Source organism: Clupea harengus, chromosome 21 (genome assembly GCF_900700415.2).
Source record: "Clupea harengus chromosome 21, Ch_v2.0.2, whole genome shotgun sequence".
NCBI classification, from domain to species: domain Eukaryota; kingdom Metazoa; phylum Chordata; class Actinopteri; order Clupeiformes; family Clupeidae; genus Clupea; species Clupea harengus.
Genome location: NC_045172.1, coordinates 3,707,032 through 3,730,659, shown reverse-complemented (window position 1 = coordinate 3,730,659; position 23,628 = coordinate 3,707,032). Strand labels below are relative to the sequence as shown.

Sequence of the window (23,628 nt, the reverse complement as noted above, 5' to 3'; positions counted from 1 at the left end):
GTGTTTAGTAACTAGGCTTCTACTACTTTTCCCTGCATACCGGTATGATGGTACAAAAGTTATACACAAAATCAAAGTTGAAAAAATATTGCATTTATTTAGCTTGTTTATGTACATAACATACATACTTTTGCTAACGACATCACTGTACAATTATATATTCTTTCACTAGAAACATAACTTTAAGCAACTTCATTAAAGGTAAAACAAATGGGACATTTACATGTCATTAACTTGACAAGTCAATCAGAGAAAATATTTAAACAGTCCAGTTATGACTGAGGTTCTGATCTAACAGAAGAACCATTTCCACAACTTCACCCTCAACTGAATTTAGGAGCTTTGTGTCCTTCCTAAAAGGCATGGCTCAAATCCCAAACATTGGTTTGTAAGGATTATTATGCAGTCTTTATTTCAATACACTGTCCAGTGTGTGAAGAATCAGGAAAACTACTCTGAACGGATTCAATAATGGGGCTACACGTGTCCAAGTTGTCCAACTTGTGGCTGCTCTCAGGATTGAAGCCACTGAGGTGAGATGGCAGGGATCTGCCAGGGACGACTTTCTTTGGTTTCCTCTCCTGTGGAAGAAGTTGAAGAAAAAAAGCCATAAATAGCTGAATGAAAGTAAGATGTCCAACAGAGAGAGTGCGGTATTTAGAGCCTTACCCTGCGGGTTTTGGTGATCTTCCGAGGTTTCTTCTCCTTAAAGAGAAGAAAGATGGCAAATAGAAGTGAAACCACATTAAAGGATAGAATGAACGCATGGTGTTTGGTGTCCAAGAGACTACTGCTTACCAACTAACAAAAAAAAAACATTTTACATTGGCTTTCCTTGTCATCAAATATGCTCTTGGAATTTCACATTTGAATTAATATTCAGTCACTACGCAGATGCATTCACTTATAGGCTATGAAAACAGCCCTTACAGTAACTAGTCAATCTAGACCTTAAATTGGTTTCATCCAATGACACTGGTCTGTAATTGGTTTCATCCAATGAGATCCCATGTCTGTATTTGAGACCCACCTGTTTGCGTCTCAGAGGATCATGGGTCACCAGGTGCCGCCGTAGGCTTTGCTGTAACAAGCAAAAAAACAAACTTTCATTTAAAGATCTACCATCATGTCAAATGAGTTTAGTATTTATACTTTTAGCATTATGAAATCAAAATTCAAAGATTGCACAAAGACACTTCAAAAACACTGGGCTGAACTGACAAAGGAAGTATAACTGCACCACTACAACAGGCCACTGATGTGTCTAATGTTTAGATAATGATCGTCACCTTCATGGCAAAGGTCTTGCCACAGTCTGCGTGAGTACAAGCAAACGGACGCTGTTCCTCGTGGAAAGACTGGATGTGCGACTGGAGGTTGAAGAGTTTGGTGTAGGACCGTTCACAGTCCTCTCTTGGACATCTGGAGAAAATAATGAATAAATAAGAAACTATGAATGAAAGATTTCTCTCTACAGTACAGTCAATGCATGAGTAAAGTTCATTCAGTTTATGTGCTAACAGAGCATGCACAAGCTGATTTTCATTTACATTCCTCTATTCTCCAACGCTATAATTTCTCACTATAACACTCACTATTGGCTCACCTTCACATTCACATATAGACTCAGTTACTATCAGACACGTTGTACACATGCATGAATTCTTACTTGAAAACCAGACGCTCCTCTAAATGAACTCGCTGGTGCTGCCGTAAGAACCAGCAATCACGGAAGGTCTTGTCACATTGATCACACTTAAGTAGGACTGCAGATGAACACACACACACACACACACACACACACACAGGTGAAAACTGATGATTACCTTTCATGACAACCTTTAACTGCCTCTAGGGGACAATGTCAAGGTCTATTCCAGGGTTTTTCCTGCATAGAGAAAATTTGGGCGCGCGCCTAAGCCGTTTTCCCGAGCGCCTACAACAAATCCCGAGCGCCTAAGGCACCAAAAAAAGTCCGCGATAAAAAAAAAATTAAAAAAAAAGCTGTCATTCATGGCGCAATTCAGCTTAATGGTGTTTTGAGCCCTCACCGTCGACTTCAAGGCAGCAGCTTGTCCCACCTTCCACCCCCTGAGCCAATCATTGAAAAGAGGCTGCTCCAAGCTTGCCAGTTTACAGAAAACGTTGGTTTGAATTTGAGATTTCAGCAAGCAACTTAATGTAGCTAGCTTTTAGCTGTTTTAAACCAAGGCACTTCAAAAATGTTGTTTACAACCTGCTTACAAATCTGGTTAAAACAACTAGTGAAGGTGTTTTAGAATAATATTAATGCCATATACAATAACTGACTTTATGTTAACACCACTAATTAATGTTAGCTGTCTAATTATTTAGCGCAATGCTAGCATGCATCTACCGTAATTCGATTTTTAACCAAGGTAGCCTATTGTACTGCAAAATATTGATCGCGACCTGTTTACAAATCTGGTTAAAAAAATAAAGGTGAGCTGTTATTTATAGATATGAATTATTTCGCTCAGGTGGTGGGATGCGCCTTCATCACGCGTGCAATGCATGTTCGAATATGGTCTCAATAGTATGTTTCAAGTATAGGCTACGGCCGAAACCTCGTTCTGTTTTGATCAATAGTAATCGAGTTGATAAGCGTGTCTTGTCTGAACAATACGCAACTGTGAAGTGCGCGAATGGACAGAGCGGCCAGCTGCCAATCACTCAACTTGCGTATGCATCCTGACTTCATCAGTCGGCGGTGATTTTGAGCATAACATTCCATTTTCAGTATTCATGGCTTTCAATGTATTACAATATCTGCTATGTTGAGGACCTACACAGGTGTAGGCTATTATTTGATTTGTTTACCCGTTTGAACGAGTACCAGTAGACCGCGGGTCCTCGGGAGAGGCAGACAACCGCATTGGTTTATCAATGAAAGCTCAGCTCGTTCGGAGGAGAGCGGATATATTTGTGTTGCATCTCGAATTAATATTATCATTGATAAACCGGTGCGGTTGTAAACTGTCGTTCCGCTGCGAGGGCCAGCCCGACGTGCACGAATACACCTGTACAAATGCAAATTAAATGTCCACTCAAAATGCTGACAAAAGTTTGATTTACAACGCATTGGTGGGCCAATAGAAGTTAAACACACTATTAAACATATTTGTGGACAGTTTTAATAATAAAAACAAAAATAATGGTATGTAGGTTTGTATAATAAAAATTAATAGTAATAATAGATAAACTTGATTTTCATAATTTGTGTGTTCCATTTCTGACCACTGGTTAGTTCTAGATTCTATTGATATACATTTCAGTAGTTTGCATATATATGTAAAGAGGTAAACCTTAATAATCTTTTAACCATACATGATAGCACCATGGGGCTTGGACTATTGTCAATCTATTTGAATCTAAAGTGGAAGCAAAATTATTTCCTGAAGCATATCCTCATTATTTATGAAATGATAAAATGTAAGCTACCAGGTGACATGGTAACACAGACTGCGCGCGCAGCGCGCACCTTTTTTTTTGGAGCACCGAAGACCCATTTTGACCCAGGAAAAACCCTGTATTCACTGTGCAGTAAATTAAGATGTAACATCATCTCTGTGTTATTCACATGTGCAATCTCTATTTATGTTGTTTATCTATTGTTTTCACATCAACTGTGAAACTGAGGGGGGGTGCAGTGGTTAGCATTACTGCCATGTAAACAATGATTCCCGATCGCTGCAGGTGAAAGCATCTGCTAAATACCTGACCTTTACTGTTAACTTGTATTTACTTCCTGATGTGTGTGTGTGTGTGTTTACCTCGATGCACATCCTTGCGGTGTTTTGTTGACTCAGTCCATGTTTTCCCCACAAAGGAACAGCCTTCTTCTGAGCAGGGGTAGCCTGTCACAAGTGCACACATATAGATGAGCACAGACAGACACAGATGCGTCCATGGTAAGGGCCGACAAATACACATTAAACATTATTGCAGCACGGGCATACAGGAAAACACAAACATATAAACAGAAATTATACGGATATACGTATATACACACGTAAACAAATAAGACTCACATGAAACATGTCATCAAAACAACATTTCACATGTATGTACTATGCTCTGCTGACAATATAAACAATTATATGGCATCTGGATCTAATAAAGGAATACTGCACACTGGATATTTCAGTATTTACAAGGGCTAAGAGGTCATACTATGGATATGACATGCGTTGTATTCATCAACAAGAGTGAAGTTAGGTCAGAAGGGGAGATCATCAGTAAATTTACCAACAGTTATTTTAACAGTTTTGGATAAATACATCACTCATCCGAGGCATGTGCAAATCCATAAAATTAAACACACACACACACACACACACACACACACACACACACACACACACACACACACACACACACACACACACACACACACACACTCACCTTGGTGGACTTTTTCATGGCGACGAAGCTTACTAGATGTGGCCAGTCGTCTGCCACATCCCTCAAAACCACACCTGACGAAGCAGTGGAGAAGATCAAATGATGACATTTGTCAAAGTCTTAGGCTTCCATGAGGGCCTGACATGACACATTCTATATCTAAATTAAAACATATACCAATAATATGGCACGAGGTCTAGCCATAGTACCACAATCAACTGAATGACAAAGAATCACATGCATTGTGGTGCATATGCAGTCTGAGGATTGGCCACTGAAAATGAAATTGATGGTCTGCAAAAAACTGCATGCAGACGGTCCAAACACACAGACATAGACGGTCACACACACACACACAGTCACTCACAGGTAAGGCAGGGACTGAGAGTGTTCCGACTTGTGGGACTTCAGCTGGCTGTTCTTGTGGAACTCTTGACCACAGCCGTCAAATGAACACTGTAACATGTGCCAAAATATGACTGTTGTGTGTGAAATACAGAAATAAATTAATATGTAAATAACAAATATATACATCAACATACTAAACAAATGTCATATGAACACATACAGCTATCATGAAAACACAAACATTACTCACATACATCCCAACAATATCAGCTGGTATTTAAAAGTACTCGCACACACATATTGTAGACTCTTGTAGACATTGTGAAAAGTGTACATGCAGCACATTCAAAACACACACTAAACTCATTCATAGGACATATGTGCCTGCTCATTACTGAGCATATAGGCTTCTCCATAAACAGACAAGCTTTCCTCACTCTCTCACTAAAAATGCACACGTACCTTATAAAGTTGGTTTGGCTTGTGTTTGCGGGACATGTGCCTCTTCAAGTTGTATTTGGTTGTGAAGGCCTCTGTGCAGTCTGACTCAGTGCACCTGTGTGTGTGTGTGTGTGTGTGTGTGTGTAACGGAAGGAGGGGGGAGTAAAAGTCACAATTTAATGACTCCAGAAGTACAAAAGCAAGCTCCCACTCCTCTCAGTGTAATAATGAGTCGCCTCCTTCCCCACTGAATCTGCCAGTGGCTAGAAAAGGCCACTGGGGCACACACACACACATTTCACTTACTTCAGGAAAACACTAAAACTTATAGACGCAGCCTGCCGTTCAGTTTTGCAAAAGGTAGTTGACATTTGAGCTTAACCGCCTATCAAATAACACCCCTCCCTGTTGATTGCCTGGAATTGTTTATGGCTAATTCCGAACCAATATGTTTGTTTCCCATTAACAGACCCAGGACTGTGTACGGACATCTGTGTTTTTTTTTGGACCGGACAGCTAGAGGACGGATTTGAATCATGGACTGCGCCTTTAATTCCTAAATTACCACTTGCTTTTTCAATCTAATTAGTAAATTGCTACAAAGCACGCAATTGGTAATATCATATTCAAACCCCTTGTGACAGATCTGTGCACATTTATCTTTGACTTTGTGGTATCTATAAAAACACACCACAACTTTAGAGCCGCCTAAGATGAGATGCATCTCTACCATAACTCTATAGTATGTAAGTTAGTATAGGTTGATAAACATCTGAAAACTTGACTTCCTGCAATGACACACATCGGCTACACACCAACCTGAAAGGCTTCTCCCCGCTATGGCTGAGATTATGTCGGGCAAGCTTATATTTGGTGACAAAACCTTTGCCACATCCGTCATGGTCACACTGAAACGGTCTCTGTTCATAATCACAAAAAATCATAATAGCCAAGTTACAGGAAACGAAAGTAACTTCAATCTGTCCTTAAAAACAGTTAGCTGTGGTCAAATCTCTGAGGCTGTGGGGTCTGGAGGTGTACATGACATTTAGACATTCTAGGAATATTACTAAAGCGCAATTGCAAAACAAGTATTCCCATTTAACATCAGGCCTCTTCAATAATAAACGTTACCGATGAACAAATACTTCACATCTCTAGCTTGCTAGCAAGCTAATGATCTTAATAATATACCTACCTCTCCAGTATGTTTGCAAAGATGAGCCTCTAGTTTCCATGCTTTGTTGTATGCTGCATGACAGTCCGGGAACGAACATATGTACGTCAGTACTTTCTTGTCCTTTCTTTCATCCATGCTGTCGAAATAGGTCTGTTTTTTCCTAACGATAACATATCGTGTTACACCCGCGTGTTCGCTAAGAACGGCGCCATACTTATATTAGTGGGCGGGAACAAGGAGGGAAGAAACAGTCAATCATGTGACACTGTTTCGTGAGGTTGTTAAATGATTGGCGCAAACTGGTCCGCGCTTCTTCTAAAAATAGTGTCATCACGATCATCCTCATGGCAGTAGAACCAGAACCGTTATAAGAGGTGTCACACATTGTATTGTGTCTTTGTTCGATGTATAGCGTTGGTACAGTTTTGGTGGTCCATTGGACTGTGTAGCCTAGATTTGCTAGACGTTGGCACCTGCTGGAGCTTCCCCTCGACTATTCCAGCCACAACTGTCTAGCTTCCGGTCGACTCTCATAGTATATTATTGTTAATCATATGTATCCATTTGATTTCTGAAAATAGACAACGGTACAGGCGAATGTTTTTTAACACTACATCGACTACCTTATCCCATGTACGCCCATTAGCGCAAATTCATAATTGTCATTCACAAATACGTTCTTCCCGGTGGGAAGTGCACCGTTCCTGGAGGTACTGCAATACCAGGTCGATGCGTGGAGTGGACGGAGCAAGCCCATATATTAAATTGATTTTTGGAACTGGGAGATGGAATAGTATGGAGGACCAAACCTGCCATATTTACAAATGAATGAATGAATAAATAAATGTCCACATCCATGCATTTAGACAGAAATAAATGAATACATGTATTAATTAATGCACAATTGTCAATCAATAGTTACTTATAATTTACATTTATGTATGTATTTATTTCTGTATTCATTTATTTATTCATTGATTCATTCATTTATTTCTGTATTCATTCATTTATATCTGTATTAATTAATTTATTTATTCATTCATTCATTTATTTATTTATTCATTTATTTATTTATTTATTCATTCATTCCTGTATTTCTTCATCTCAATATGTTAATGAGATGTGTCAATCAAAAATAGGTAGGCGGTATTTGACACACCATTGGCTAATCGTTTTCAACGCGTTGTATTCGATTATGTTAGCCTTACCTTGCTGTCCTGGAAAAAGGGCAATTGCCAGAGACTTGGCCAGGCTGGCCGATCTTGTTGAAAATGAAAATCTATATCCAATCATACCTTAGCAACCGCTACTGAGAGAAGAAGGTCCGACAACTTTGAGGTCTGAGCAGCATAGTGAAACCATAGACAGATATATACCATACTATACTATATGTCTATGGGTGAAACAGTGTGCCTACGGGACTTGTAGATCTGACACAAGGTACCCTGCGAGATTAGAGGGACACGTCGTTTTTTCGCATTTCCAAAGCCCAAAACACAGGAGGAAAGGTGCCAGCTGTGGATTAAACAGTGTGGGAGACCCCACTCCCAACTCAATATATCGCAAAATACACATATGTCTGCTCCAAAATAAATGAAGCTGCTTGCAGTTAGCTAGCTATCTATCTGGCGAACTGCGCTATCACTAGGTATGATGACTAACTATCTATAGTTGAGAGAACATCCCCAAACAGTTATAGTTCATGGCAACTAGTATTATTACCATCAGAAGTACATAACTAGTCTCTCCAACAAATGTGTTAATGTTAAAATCAAAATGTTAATGTTACCGTCAAAATGCTAATGTTACAGTCTGTAAAATTGCGCGCTGAGCTATCCTAGCTAGCGATAGCAAACGCCAACTAGTTGCCAGGAGCTTGACATGCTGTATCAATGTTGAACAAAACGTCCCAAAAGGCCATTATGAACTTTTTTTTATTTAAATCTTTGTAGCATTTTGTGAATGGGCAACCTACTCCTGAGTATCCCAAGGTATGCATAAGGCACAACCTGAGAGCAATAACCTGGCGATCTGATACAAGGCCATAGCATTACATCAGGAACATCATTTTACAAGCAAGTTATCGCTACAGTGACTGTGAAATACTTCCAGCAACACGCACACACATCCCTTGAACAATAACGTTACTAGCAGCTATCTTGCTCCACAGTCTCTCCCCCGAGACTGAATACATAACAATAATAAATAATCTTTATAGGTTATTAGCTAGCTTGAAATATTATATGCAGATCTTACGGAAAAATGCGGAAATGCTTGGACTAGTTAGCTAGATTGAATCTAAGGCTCTGGGTTGATTGCAAAATGTCTGAACGTCAGTTTCCACGCCTACTGGCCTCCTCTCATTATCATATTGGGAACAATGAATGAATGAATAAATAAATAAATGCACGAATGAATGAATGAATAAATAAATAAATAAATGAATAAATAAATAAATAAATGAATAAATAAATAAATGAATACAGAAATAAATACATACATAAATTATAAGTAACTATTGATTGACAATTGTGCGTTAATTAATACATGTATTCATTTATTTCTGTCTAAATGCATGGATGTGGACATTTATTTATTCATTCATTCATTTATAAATATGGCAGGTTTGGTCCTCCATACTATTCCATCTCCCAGTTCCAAAAATCAATTTAATATATGGTCCCCGGGTAGGGGACGTATCAGATATTAAACTGATAAGAACAGATACTACACTTGATCTTAGCCAAAAGGCCGAGAAGCGATGCCGGTCAGAACGATACGTGAAGGACTGCATTCTCCGTCTTAATCTTCACGATTAGGGTCTTCAAGAAAACGTTCTAATTTGTATTAGCGAGGATACCCGACAATTTGTTATTTTCGCATTCCATTACATGTAGCGTTTGAAAGTCCCTAGATCACTACGTTTTTTCCTTTAATAACATACTTTTGAGACGTTAAACGGGGCATCCCCTCAACCAATCAGGTACGAGTATATAAAGAGAAGTTTTTGTGAATCCGATCTCATTGAAAGTTCTTATGATGTTTAAGAAATTAAGTGTATCGATCACAAACATTACATTCGTGGGCTCTGGAAATGGCTATGCTTTCAGATTAATGTTTAATTTGAGTTATAATACTACTCCACCACCCAGCGGAGAAAAGTGGTATTACAGCACAATTGATACTCGCAGGCCAAGAAACTATGCTAAATTGAACAGGCTGATGGGCGTTTCCATTAACTTCGGCACCTGAAGTCGTTTCCCTTTTTAAGCTCGTCCCAAGCCTCTGGAATACAACAGTACATGGGGTGTGGCGCGAATTGTTCCCTGCGAATTGTTCCCTTAACTTTTAACATTAGCCCCACATCTGCCTCTTTTGCGACCGTCCCACGGCAGATGAGCCGTAAAGCGTCAGCATTACTCCGTGACTGATCTATATTTTCTTTCTTTCCTTCCGCAATAAATGAAGCAAGACCCAGAGCACGTTGTGGCGTCAGCTCATTTAAACACAACACAAAGAAGGCACTATTATTCAATATTATTGTCTTTAAATGTCGTCAGGATCAAAAAGTGGTCAAGCTTAGCAGCTGCATAGCCTACTGTTTACATTCAGACATCCAGCAATTGTCTTAATAGATGAGCCTGTGAAAGGATGCGATGCTTCTAAAAAAATATATGAATGCAAATGTTTTAGTTGTGTAACAAGTGAATAAACATACGCATTTTAGCATACTGAATGGTGTTTTGGTCTTCCTAAATTCCTACAACCGGAAATGTCTCATGTTAAGTGCAGCTCTAGACTTCAGCCACAGCATCAAAGGAGGATAGTCAAACTCAAGATGGAAGTCCAGTACTCAGCCAACTGAGAAAGGCTGCATTGTACACAATTAAGCATTATACTAGTGATGGCAGCCTGACACTGAAGCGCCGGAACGTGCTTCATACCATAAACTACACCAACCATAAAACCACTGCTTCGAAGGTTGCTTTGGTACGGAAAAATCACGTGACATTTTACGCGCGAAACAGCAACTGCTTCTTTCTCTGAATGAACCAGCTGAGTGGTTCACAGCGCCACACACGGACTCGTTTCGAAATCTTTGACTGTTCCCTATCCTAATCATAACTGGTTACACAAGCACACTCAACTTGTGCCATACTTTTCCAGCACATCCGAATCCCCAAGTACAAGCACATCCTTTCCCCAAGCACTCTCTCGCCAATAACACAATATACAAAAAAGAATGAATCGTTATTTGTAAAAAAAAAAAATTGTATACAGGTGCGTGCCAGGTGAAGTGAACTGCAACTACCACCAAGACAGTGGCAGGAGGCTTTAAGACAATGACACACACTGTGTGTGTGTGTGTGTGTGTGTGTGTGTGTGGGGGGGGGGATTTGGTGCGTGCACACTACTACTTGTCATTGTCTTAAAGCCTCCTGCCACTGTCTAGCTGGGTTAATTTAGTTGCAGCCTTGGCACTTCATCAGGAAAGGTCACTGTTACTGAAGCTTCAAGTAATGAACCGATTTTTGAAACAATGTGCCTAAATGGTTCAATACTTCACCAAAGCTTAATTTGCCCATCACTACATTATGCTACAAAAATATATCCGGTTCTACAATCACATAGAAGAAACATTCAGAGCAAACTATTACATACCCACTTTGCATCCTCTGCTTGCCATACTACCACCCAGAGCTCATTACTATTTAACAAAATATCAGGGGATAGCGCGAACGCAGTCCCCAACTACCAGAAATTATGCAGTCGAGATTCCCACATTTGGGGAATTCGCATAGGTCAGCACAGCCGGAGTGCAATGGCTGAGCCTCGCCATGGGTGAACCACCTTCTTGATCATGGTATCTCCCCTGCCAGGTAAGTATGAGTTGCTATTGAGCGGTTAGGGTACTAGGCTAACTGCCATACATTTCACACAGATGGAAGTACTATGACTATGCTTACAATTAAACACTTCAACCAGTAATACATTCACTTAACAGGTTTTAACTGTACCATACATAAAGCATCTTGTGCTTCAAATAAGATATAAAACAAACAACAAATTATAAGTATGTACCATGATGCACTAGCAGCCATTACCTAGGCTATGCACAAAGTCAAAGTCAAAGTCAAAGTGTTTATTGTCGCATACACCAAATTTCTTCAGCGCAGCGAAATTCTTATGACTTGGCAGCCAACATCTACGCAGTAGACGGCATAAAACAGGTAACACAAATAACATATACCAAAATAACATACCAGAAATAACATATAACATATAACAAATAACATATAACAAGTAACAACAGTTTAAAATACAGAAGGGCAGTTTCCAGGGTGGGGAATATTAAATAAGATAAAAAATGTGGGTTTATATATATATGTAGCAAGTGTATTTGTATGGGTGTGAAGTACAAGGTGATGGCGACTGTTCAGTGTTGCTGATTCAGCAGCCTAACAGCCTGGGGGTAAAAACTGTTTGTGAGTCTGGTAGTCCGTGCTCGGATGCTCCGGTAGCGTCTACCAGACGGCAGCAGTGTGAATAGACCATAGCCTGGGTGGCTGTGGTCCTTGACAATGTTCCGTGCTTTTCTCAGGCATCTACTGTTGTAGATGCCCTGCACGGAAGGGAGATGGCCGCCGATGATACGCTCCGCTGTCTTCACCACCCTCTGCAGGGCCTTGCGATCGGCAGCGGAGCAGCTACCATACCAGGCAGTGATGCAGCCTGAGAGGATGCTCTCAATGGTGCATCTATAAAAGTTTTTCAGTGTTTTAGAAGACATGCCAAACTTCTTGAGTCTCCTCAAGAAGTAAAGCCGCTTCTGTGCAGTTTTGACCGCCGAGTCCGCTTGCATGGACCAGGTGAGGTCATCCTTGATGTACACACCGAGGAATTTGAAGTTGGAGACTCTCTCCACTGCAGCTCCCTCGATGTGTATGGTGTTGTGACCCCCCCTCTGTAGCTTCCTGAAATCCACAATCATCTCCTTGGTTTTGCAGATGTTTAAAGACAGGTTGTTGTCTTGGCACCATGCTGCCAAGCCCCTTACCTCATCTCTATAGGCGGTCTCATCGTTGTTAGAGATGAGACCCAGGATGGTAGTGTCGTCTGCAAACTTCAGGATGATGTTGGAACTGTGTGTTGCCACACAGTCCTGTGTGTACAGGGAGTACAGGAGGGGACTGAGTACGCAGCCCTGGGGGGCCCCGGTACTCAGGGTCAGTGAGGAGGAGGTGTGCTTGCCCATTCTCACCACCTGGGGTCTGCTCGTCAGGAAGTCCAGGATCCAGTTGCACAGGGGTGTTTTAAGTGAAGCAACCCATGTGATCATCACAGCTTAAATAGTAACAAGGAGTAATGGCCCAGAACTATATAGTAGGTATCCATTTCTATTTATACAACTAAAAGCATCAGACTACCAGCTTGTGCTATATAAGTACATGTATTCCACCACTGTTCTGTTTTTAAACGTCGTCAGGATCAGATAGCTGTCAAGCTAGCAGCTGCACAGCCTATTGTTTACATTCAGACATACAGCAATCCAGATGAGCCAGTAAAAGGATGCGACGATTCTCACGATCATCTGACTACAAACGTTTAAGTTGTGTAGCGAGTGAATAAACACATGTATTGTTGCATGTTGAAAGATACTTTGGCATTTCTAAATACATACATATAGAAATATTTCTATATTTATGTCTAATTTACTACAACCGGAAATGCCTCCATTTTGGTCCAGCTCGTAAACCTTCCGACGAACCCTGGCATCCTATTCCAAACTATGCTTCCAGTCTGTGACCGTGAAGAAGTGCACACAAGTATAGGGCTGAACGATTTGGGGAAATAATCTAATTGCGATTTTCCCCCCAAATATTGCGATTGCGATTTAATATGCAATTTTTTTGTTTTATCCTAATTTTTTTCCCAACAAATCGTAATGAATGATGACCAACACAATATTAGATACATTTAGTGTAAAATATTATTTCCCACAATTAAAATTTTTATTTAACTGCTTATTACAGAATCAAGAACAACAAATCGGTGGCTTTGCCACTGTGCATTTAAGTAATTTTAACAAAGTCATTGTAAGAATAAACACAAGGCATGCACTTTTTAAACACTGGGCAAAATTTACCATCTTAAAAAAAAATATATATATAATTTTTTTTTTTTTTTAAGATCACGTTTTTAATCGCGAACGTTGCGGTTAGAAAATCGCGTTCTATCATATCGCGATTAAATCGCAAATGCAATTAATCGTTCAGCCCTACACAAGTACATGCAAATTTGACCGTTTAGACAATGTACTACTTCATTTCATTTCACACAAAATGCAGTAGAGGTTTTTACAAGTAATATCCCGACGAGTCTTTTTGGCGTCATTATTCTATGCCCTAAATACTTTGGAAAGGCGAATTCAATCAATATTTCATCAGAGATCACCCGAATGAGACACTGAAATGACCAGTTATGTCCAGTAGTACTATACATTTGAAATACATTTCAATATTTCACAGATAAATAAAAAATACCGTTATAGTTAATTAATCACAAATTACCAAGTGGCTAATAGCCTATGTCTACATGTAAAAAGTTACACTCTTCTCCACCCAGTGGCGGAAATATGTGTTTTCATCAGACAGAGCCACAGTAGGGATATTAGAAGGCCACAGTACTGTTTCTGAATTCGCCTACGATGTGGCAGAATGTGGGCTTAAATAGGCAGGCTAACTGGATTTTTTAAATGGAAAGTTTCAAGGCTACACGGTCAGTTACCTTATCTGTAACATTTCACCAAGCACAACACTTAAACACACATTAACTTTCAAATCAACTTGTCATAGAATCTGGTGATATAGCTAAATCACTAACGCAACATTTTCCTTGGCCATTTTTGTGTCACATTTTGTAACCTAAAACTAAACAGTAAATGAAAGACCGACAAGAGTAGTTTACAACTAAATGAACGGACCCTTTGCTAGCAGCTGATCATAACGCTGTCTTTAAGGCTAACATTACCTTTGCCAGTCCCTCAAGGACATACTTTAAACTGCTTCCATGACTGCATCAACCAGATATACTCAAGTCAATTCATACGAGTTAGCAACCCATTAACATAAAATATGGGTAATGAAAACTACTACACCTACTTTCAACGCTCCCGTCTCTGCAGACTGAATGTCTAGGACTAAATTCGCAACATATGGCCTACAAACACACTATCCGAACATTATCAAAGTCGACAACGTTGTATCGACGATTAAAAACAATTGCCAATTAATTTAAGAAATATATATTTACGATGATACACTAAGATAGCTAAATGTGCAATCGAGGCAGAAATCATGTCGGGCACCATACTAGCTTGGCTACCTGTTCATAGCACTAGTTCAACATTGCCTACAGCCGAGTCAAAACCACCAAAACGCAATGAAACTCAATATTATTAAATAACTAACTACCCACTGTCAATTTAAACACTTGTCAATGGATTAAAGCAAACCGTTTAGTATCTAATGTTGCAATAAAAAGCCAAACGCAAAGTTTCCAAAAAACGTGTAGCATTGGTTAAATTCAGTTACTGTTTCCTCAGCAATGGAAGAACACATGACCGACATGGATGCAGATAACATGAAGCGCCACGTGCACTGACTCGCCACACTGACCTTCATACAACGATGCTTCAACTGTCTCTATTTTTATTTATTTACACGAATAGTTAAAATAGTTAGAATTTCCCACATTGAGATTTCATCCCGGTTAAAATATTTAGGCTGCACCCAATTTCTTATAAAGTTTGAGGATTTAGGCCGTAACCAAAAGACGCAGGCCCGACTGAGAACCGCTGTATATATTCACATAATATTATTCTCGCCATACCCAATAACCCAAGGTCAACATTATCATGTAACGACACTATTCAAAATATACGATTAGAGCATAGCTTTTTGAGAGTTCCCCAATAGGCTACCACAGAAATAAAGCGCCATGCACCTTTCCTTGTTAGAAGCCTAACTAAATGTTAGCATTTGCAGTGCCCTACCTCTGAGGATGGGAATTGTAGAACTTGCCTTCCAGGAGAGATGGGAGAAAGCCGTCATCTTTGGTTTTCACTTCCATTCCAGCGATTTCTGAGAAACTTATTCTATGCCTGCTTGTTGGACCCCGCAGTTTCAAACAGCGTACATTTTTGGCCTTGGTATGCCTTAACACCATGTAATGTCCCGCTCGAACCAAATGTTTAGTTTTTTTAAAAAGTCAATTTGCCAAAATAACGACGAGCAACAGTGCACAAATACCAGTCTTACTGCTACAGTCTGAAATCTATCAATTGATTTTGTTTTTTGACAGCATACTTTAAAGCTGCACGCAAACAGAAGGGTAGTTACTCCGGTCCTCTCAAAAGTATCCAACATAGAAGTCTTGTATCAAAACACCGGTGTTGTACCCAATTCAGCACCCCCGGCGTCAGATGCACCCCCTTGCGGGAGCGCGCACCACTCGCTTGATCGGAAAGGAAAGCAGTTCGCCTAAACAAACGCAGGGGAAAATACTATACTACGATTTAATTATTTGTGAAAGAGATGGAAGAGACGAATACAAGTGATTAGCTACAGTCTTTAAAACAAACGCAGGGGAAAATACTATACTACGATTGAATTATTTGTGAAAGAGATGGAAGAGAAGAATACAAGTGATTACAGTCTTTAAAACTGTTCTAAAGAGTACAAACAACCGATGTTTTTCTTCCAACAAACTCTGATAATAACGAACGCAAAAAAACACCATTTTGTTCTGTGGAAATACAGCCTACCCCAGCCATGACTACAAAATTAATTAACTTAATTTTGCTTTGAGCAAGTTGAATGTATTTGACACGGCGTTTCACAAGACTAAATATGATTCTAGCATTTCTTGCAATTCATAGGTTCAAAAGTAAGTGCTTTAAATTGGGTTAACTTATAGGTCGAAACAATAGCCTTCTGATCCTGAATATCTCCTGAATCCTGAATATCTCTTGATGAAAATGTAATGTGATCTATGCCTGATAGACAAGTCATAACCTATGTGTGATTCTCACCATTAAAGGGCATATTCTCTTCATCAAATAGCTACACTTGTTTTTGTGAAATTAAACATTTTTCTTGCTGCTTTAGAAGATAAAATATAATAAACCAATTCCACATCCACCACTGACTTATCAGACCTATTTATTAGTTTATTTATTATATTTATTTATTATTTATCAGACCTTATTAGTCAGACCTATCAAACTCATACATATCTTGGCACCAATTGCATGCAGTTAAAAGCACCAATAGTGAGGTAATGGTTAGGTAAATAAACGTTAATAACTTGAATGACTGATTAAGGATATATGTTACACATCACAAACACACGTAATCGATGGGTTTTGGGGGAAATTAGGTAATTGGTTAGCTTAAATTGCAGTATTTTAGGCGAGCTAATTGACCTGGCTAGCTATAGCGGAATTAACAGTGCTAGCTTTGTGTTTGGTCATATAGCTTCGTAAAAGTTCGGTTTACAAGTCACTTGTGTGTTTAGTTGTATGACTTCGTAAAAGTTCGGTTAACAAGTCAATTGAGCATTAAGCCACCTGACTATAATGGGTCTATTCATATTAGCATGCTGACGTTAGACTTATTAGCAGCAAGGCTAGCTAGCTACTATGTGTTCCAATGGATTGTTGGTCTAAGCGTTAGCTTCAGTTAAGTCCTACAATAGGACAATTCTCTGCAACATTCGTGTACCACATGAACAACTAACCGAGTCAATGTAGACATAGGTTAACAAGTCACTTGTGTGTTTAGTTGTATGACTTCGTAAAAGTTCGGTTAACAAGTCAATTAAGCATTAAGCCACCTGGCTATAATGGGTCTATTCATATCAGCATGCTAACGTTAGACTTATTAGCAGCGAGGCTAGCTAGCTACTATGTGTTCCAATGGATTGTTGGTCTAAGCGTTAGCTTCAGTTAAGACCTACGTGTACCACATGAACAACTAACCCGAGTCAATGTAGACATATAAAAAGTTGTGTAGATAGCTTTATTCACATAAGCCGTATAACTTCACAAAAATAATAATAATTTAAAGAAAACCGATCGTTTGCATGTCAGGCGATCAACACAACTTCTCAACTAAAAAGTAAAGGTCCTTGTCCATTTCTGTTGAAAAGTTTTATCCAACCAGAGACCGGATTAAAGTGACGACATCCGGTTTTAATACACATTCCATAGCCATACGTTTTCCCTACCGACAACGTCTCTTCAACGACAGCCAGGATTATAGCCAAGGAGTTTAGCTCAAAGTAAATGATGCAAGGAGTGAAATTGTAAGTACGGGTAGTTACAGAAGGTGGCTATCTGTAGTTGTTAACGATTGTTACCTGCTTAAATGTAGGTTTACTTGAGATAAATTAAGGGAATATGGTAGTGGGCTATGTTAACACTAAGCTAGCTAGCTAGCTAATTTGTTAGAAACTGTCTCCAGTGAGCAAGAGTGTGAACGGGCAAATTCAAAATACAAGAAATAACTATCGACATCTGTCTATTCTTTGCATTAATATATCTCTCTAGTATTTCGAAACAATAATATCACTCCCTATAAAATGTTGTTGTTTATAATCAATTAATGCTAGTGAATTCTAGTTTGACTTGATTTTAGTGAATGCATTGGGTGCCTTCCATTTCAGCCCATCATACAATATTTATCATTTGATAATTAAGATGTTCTTGAAATGTGTTTTTAAAATTTAGTTATTCATGTTTTTTTCCCCATTGAATGGTATTTGACACTGAACTAGTTCATCTTTATCTCAGTGATGGTGTCCAAATGAGCATAAAATATCACTGGTATGTAAAAACTACAGGGACAACAAAATAGATGTAAATGTTGATCAAAATCGTATTCCCTTCTGCTCATAATAAAAGAAGTAAACAACTCAAGAATTAGTATTTGGGAGCGGATAGGAAAGCTAGTTTATCCGTCTTTCCTTTACAAGCAGGACAATTATTTCTCTCTTTATTTGAGAAAAGTTCACATTTGTGTTGTCAAATTTCGCTATGACCTTGAAATTCTGTCTTGTGTTATCATATGCTGAATGCAAGCAAAACAACATAGCAAAATCACACTCTTTCTGATTGAAACAATCTATGAACTGTCTGAAACAATGGAAATTGCCGCGCGCTCTGCGCACAAATAAGCCACTCCCCTTGGGGCTAAGCCCCCCCTTTCTTTTTATCCTAGAAACGCCCCTGCTGCTAGCTATAACATACTTTAGTATACGTCGGTAATCATACCTCATGTCAACATCAGACGTGAATCTTGCAGTTATGGAAATATGCGCCATTCTATTAATAACATATAACCCAATGTTTCCGTTTGCCTAAATGTAGGCTATTTTACTTAAGCAATGAGGTACGAGAGGCAATACTGTATCGTCAATAATGTACTGTTCACGGGTTTGCCGGCCCTCCGCGTACTGCCTCGAGTACCTTATTGCTTTTATAATACGGTTGCCAGCGACATTATCAGGGTTTTTCCTGCATAGAGAAAATTTGGGCGCGCGCCTAAGCCGTTTTCCCGAGCGCCTACAACAAATCCCGAGCGCCTAAGGCACCAAAAAAAGTCCGCGATAAAAAAAAAATTAAAAAAAAAGCTGTCATTCATGGCGCAATTCAGCTTAATGGTGTTTTGAGCCCTCACCGTCGACTTCAAGGCAGCAGCTTGTCCCACCTTCCACCCCCTGAGCCAATCATTGAAAAGAGGCTGCTCCAAGCTTGCCAGTTTACAGAAAACGTTGGTTTGAATTTGAGATTTCAGCAAGCAACTTAATGTAGCTAGCTTTTAGCTGTTTTAAACCAAGGCACTTCAAAAATGTTGTTTACAACCTGCTTACAAATCTGGTTAAAACAACTAGTGAAGGTGTTTTAGAATAATATTAATGCCATATACAATAACTGACTTTATGTTAACACCACTAATTAATGTTAGCTGTCTAATTATTTAGCGCAATGCTAGCATGCATCTACCGTAATTCGATTTTTAACCAAGGTAGCCTATTGTACTGCAAAATATTGATCGCGACCTGTTTACAAATCTGGTTAAAAAAATAAAGGTGAGCTGTTATTTATAGATATGAATTATTTCGCTCAGGTGGTGGGATGCGCCTTCATCACGCGTGCAATGCATGTTCGAATATGGTCTCAATAGTATGTTTCAAGTATAGGCTACGGCCGAAACCTCGTTCTGTTTTGATCAATAGTAATCGAGTTGATAAGCGTGTCTTGTCTGAACAATACGCAACTGTGAAGTGCGCGAATGGACAGAGCGGCCAGCTGCCAATCACTCAACTTGCGTATGCATCCTGACTTCATCAGTCGGCGGTGATTTTGAGCATAACATTCCATTTTCAGTATTCATGGCTTTCAATGTATTACAATATCTGCTATGTTGAGGACCTACACAGGTGTAGGCTATTATTTGATTTGTTTACCCGTTTGAACGAGTACCAGTAGACCGCGGGTCCTCGGGAGAGGCAGACAACCGCATTGGTTTATCAATGAAAGCTCAGCTCGTTCGGAGGAGAGCGGATATATTTGTGTTGCATCTCGAATTAATATTATCATTGATAAACCGGTGCGGTTGTAAACTGTCGTTCCGCTGCGAGGGCCAGCCCGACGTGCACGAATACACCTGTACAAATGCAAATTAAATGTCCACTCAAAATGCTGACAAAAGTTTGATTTACAACGCATTGGTGGGCCAATAGAAGTTAAACACACTATTAAACATATTTGTGGACAGTTTTAATAATAAAAACAAAAATAATGGTATGTAGGTTTGTATAATAAAAATTAATAGTAATAATAGATAAACTTGATTTTCATAATTTGTGTGTTCCATTTCTGACCACTGGTTAGTTCTAGATTCTATTGATATACATTTCAGTAGTTTGCATATATATGTAAAGAGGTAAACCTTAATAATCTTTTAACCATACATGATAGCACCATGGGGCTTGGACTATTGTCAATCTATTTGAATCTAAAGTGGAAGCAAAATTATTTCCTGAAGCATATCCTCATTATTTATGAAATGATAAAATGTAAGCTACCAGGTGACATGGTAACACAGACTGCGCGCGCAGCGCGCACCTTTTTTTTTGGAGCACCGAAGACCCATTTTGACCCAGGAAAAACCCTGCATTATACATAGTAAGTAAATAGTAAGCTAAGCTGCCTTTCAGCACAAAATAGTTTTAGCCACCAAGACGTTGTGTATCGCATTTCAGTAGCCTAGAGAAAATAGTCCCCATATGTGTGGCTGTTGCTATGCAACAGACAAACAGCATTGGGAACATCACGTTTGTTAGCCTATCACCAAAAGTTTGTTGATGATTAGCTAGGAGATCGACATTAATATGTGCGTCGTCTGAAAACATCCCAGGTCTCCTTGCTGGATCTCGCACCATCTCATTCATTCACATTGCTCATTTTATAAAAGTGACAAGGGTGAAATGACAACTAACGGTCGCGCAAAATCTACCGTTATTTTTGAGTGCGCACTGATATGGAACGCTCAGGTAAATGTAAACAGGTGTACAGTACATTATGGTTCACCCCGTGACTCACTCTCAACCAATCAGAATGCTTGATTTCATCTACCCGTATTATAATTGAGATTACACACACACACACACACATTGTTGTAACCCTGAGGTGGGGCGTGCGCGCCTTGAGCTACATGCGCCATGCGTCTAAATCGATTTATAGTATTTTTTCTAAACATTATTGACACTCCAAGGCCCACCTATTCGTAATTGTAACAGGGTGGGGCCCAACAGACACCCGCTTATTTTAGCTAATCTATATTCTAATTAATAAGCTATTGTTAGTGTCACAAAGAGCAACATCAGCACCTGCTACAGGTGGGAGCCTAGAAATGAATACAAGAAAATCTAACTCTAGAGATCAAATTGTTTGTGCATCAGAAAACAACATAAAACCACACAGGGCATTTTCAGTCAAAAGGGATTTATTATCCAAAAGAGTTTTGAAACAAAGGAATTTATTTGCAGTAGGCCTAGGCCTATTTGTGCACAGCAAACAAGCAGGTAAATAAAACCAGAATAGATCCAAAAGATAGCATGCAACAAAACAAGTGATAAAACATGCAAACAAGACCACTCAGCTAGGCCTAATTAAAATAGGTGTCGTTCAGACATGCAAACAAATAGGTTCAAATAATGTTCAAATAAATAGGTTCAAATAGGTCCAAATAATGATTCAAATAATTCAAATAATGATTCAAATAATTCAAATAATGATTTAAATATGTGGCTGCAATCTATTACATTTATCAACATAAATAGCACCAAGCATTCCTGGGCAGTGGTTCGAGTAGCTCTCCACAGAAAAGCATGTCCTCTTGTAGAATACAATAATAACGCACAAAAACCAGCAGTAATGCAGCGTTAGTGACGTCCGTCGACTCGTCTAACTGTATTGAAAAGAACCGGCTACCTTTCATCCTTTCCAGGACCTGGTTCTGTATGTGAGTTAGTGCTGGATGTCGCGTCTCCAAATGTCGCTTCAGATTTGAAAGTTTGAGCGCCGCATTAGACGGCGTTAAAACGCACTCGACACACTGCGCCCTGGGCTCAACGTCGTCACCTCCATTCACAAAACCAAATTTAATATGATCAGGGTTGTATTTTAGTAGTTTTCGGTAGTATGACATTACCAGTAGTGTCATTCTTTCGCTTGAGAAACTTCTCAATTTTTCCGCTACTATCGCCACAGAGTAGAACGTTACCTTAACTGAGCGCCTCAACTTAATGACTCGGTAAAGTTCGAAGAAGATAGGATATTAGATAGATAGATAGATGGATACTTTATTAATCCCGAGGGAAATTTAGGTTTTATTTTCATGATCTGTCTGTTAATAATAATAATAAAACTTATTTTTTATATAGCACCATTCATGCAAAAGAATGCAGCTCAAAGTGCTTTACAGCAAATAGGCCTACATAACGTGCACAAAGAAATTAGCCTACATGCACATAAAAATAGACATCAAAGAAACATAAAAACTCAGATATAGTGCAAAAAATGTTTTCATTATAAAATTGAATACATAAAATGCATAGCATAATGCTACGTTTCCATTAGGACGTTAATCGTCCCGCTCTCATTGGGAATGAATGGAGACGATATCCCGTCTGTCGAGCAACGAAACGTCTCCGCCTCCCTTCCAAAGTTGACGATTCTTTAACTCTATGCAAATGCAGACCAGGCGGTAACCAATCAGTTTGACGTGTGTGAGAATTGGCAGCTGAAGTTGTGCAGATGGGCGGGAGTAATCAAAAAAATCAAAGCAAGATGGCGGAGTCTCGGGATTCTGTTACTGGGAAATATTTTATGTGAATAAAGGTGAATACAGGTGTTTACACGACTTTTATACGTCTACAACGACTCGGTTTGTTGTTTATATACTACACGAACACTGTCAGGGCAAACAGAATATTGTAGGTCTTATCTGAAGCTCGCGACCATTATTGTTAGCTTGCTGCTAACACTTTAATTGAAGATCAATGTAGAAGCTAGCTGGTTTGTAACCTGTAGCCTCATCGGTGCTTTTTGCCTCTGGTATGTGTGATATCGTGATTTAACTGGCTGATATAAATGAATCAGAGAAAACAAATGAATAAAGGAATACATTTAATGGATAAGTAAATGAATCAGAGCATGAGTGACAGCCGCAACATCTATCATATTTCCATGACTTCACAAGCTAATCTGCTATATTAGCGCTGCACTGCAACCGAACTTGCTACTTAACAGAGAAACTTGATTTTTCTGACAATGCCCCCTAGACGGAATACCGCCTGCCGATAATTCGCCTGAATGGAAACGTAGAGTAAGATAGAAAAAAAACTGCAGAGATATATTTAATCTAACCCCTTAATATCACAAGTAGATCAAAGTATTTAAATTAAATTAAAAGTATTTATATATATATATATATAGTGCGAAGTGGTAGCTAGTTAAAGGCTAATGTAAAGAGGTACGTTTTTAGCCTGTTATGCCTATTTATACATTTTATATTGTGTTCAAAACAACGAATTTCAATCAAACATTTTTTTAATATTGTTCTCAACTAAAAAATCATTTCTTCGTGGAAAATTAGCTTCAACTT

The 23,628-nt window shown here is 39.1% G+C and overlaps 1 protein-coding gene, 1 non-coding gene and 1 pseudogene across 3 annotated transcripts; all 3 read right to left on the bottom strand.

Moving 5' to 3' along the window:
• Positions 1–77: 77 nt before the first annotated feature.
• gtf3aa (general transcription factor IIIAa) lies at positions 78–15,806 on the bottom strand. Of its 2 annotated transcripts, XM_012819690.3 has the most exons (11): positions 6,413–6,626; positions 6,034–6,134; positions 5,236–5,329; positions 4,793–4,881; positions 4,426–4,499; positions 3,795–3,878; positions 1,670–1,766; positions 1,290–1,422; positions 1,031–1,081; positions 670–705; positions 78–581 (listed from the first exon to the last, which is right to left on the bottom strand). In XM_012819690.3, exons 1-11 carry the CDS (start codon positions 6,527–6,529, stop codon positions 399–401), a joined length of 1,059 nt encoding a protein of 352 aa, XP_012675144.1. In that variant the 5' UTR covers positions 6,530–6,626; the 3' UTR covers positions 78–398. The 2 variants fall into 2 exon arrangements, with proteins under 2 accessions (XP_012675144.1, XP_031414605.1); XM_031558745.2 differs by lacking the exons at positions 6,034–6,134; positions 6,413–6,626 and adding an exon at positions 15,450–15,806.
• LOC116218273 lies at positions 8,957–9,157 on the bottom strand (annotated as a pseudogene).
• On the bottom strand, positions 11,119–11,282 carry LOC116218288. Its single transcript, XR_004162792.1, has one exon. It is a non-coding gene; the product is annotated as a U1 spliceosomal RNA (small nuclear RNA).
• Positions 15,807–23,628: the final 7,822 nt, after the last annotated feature.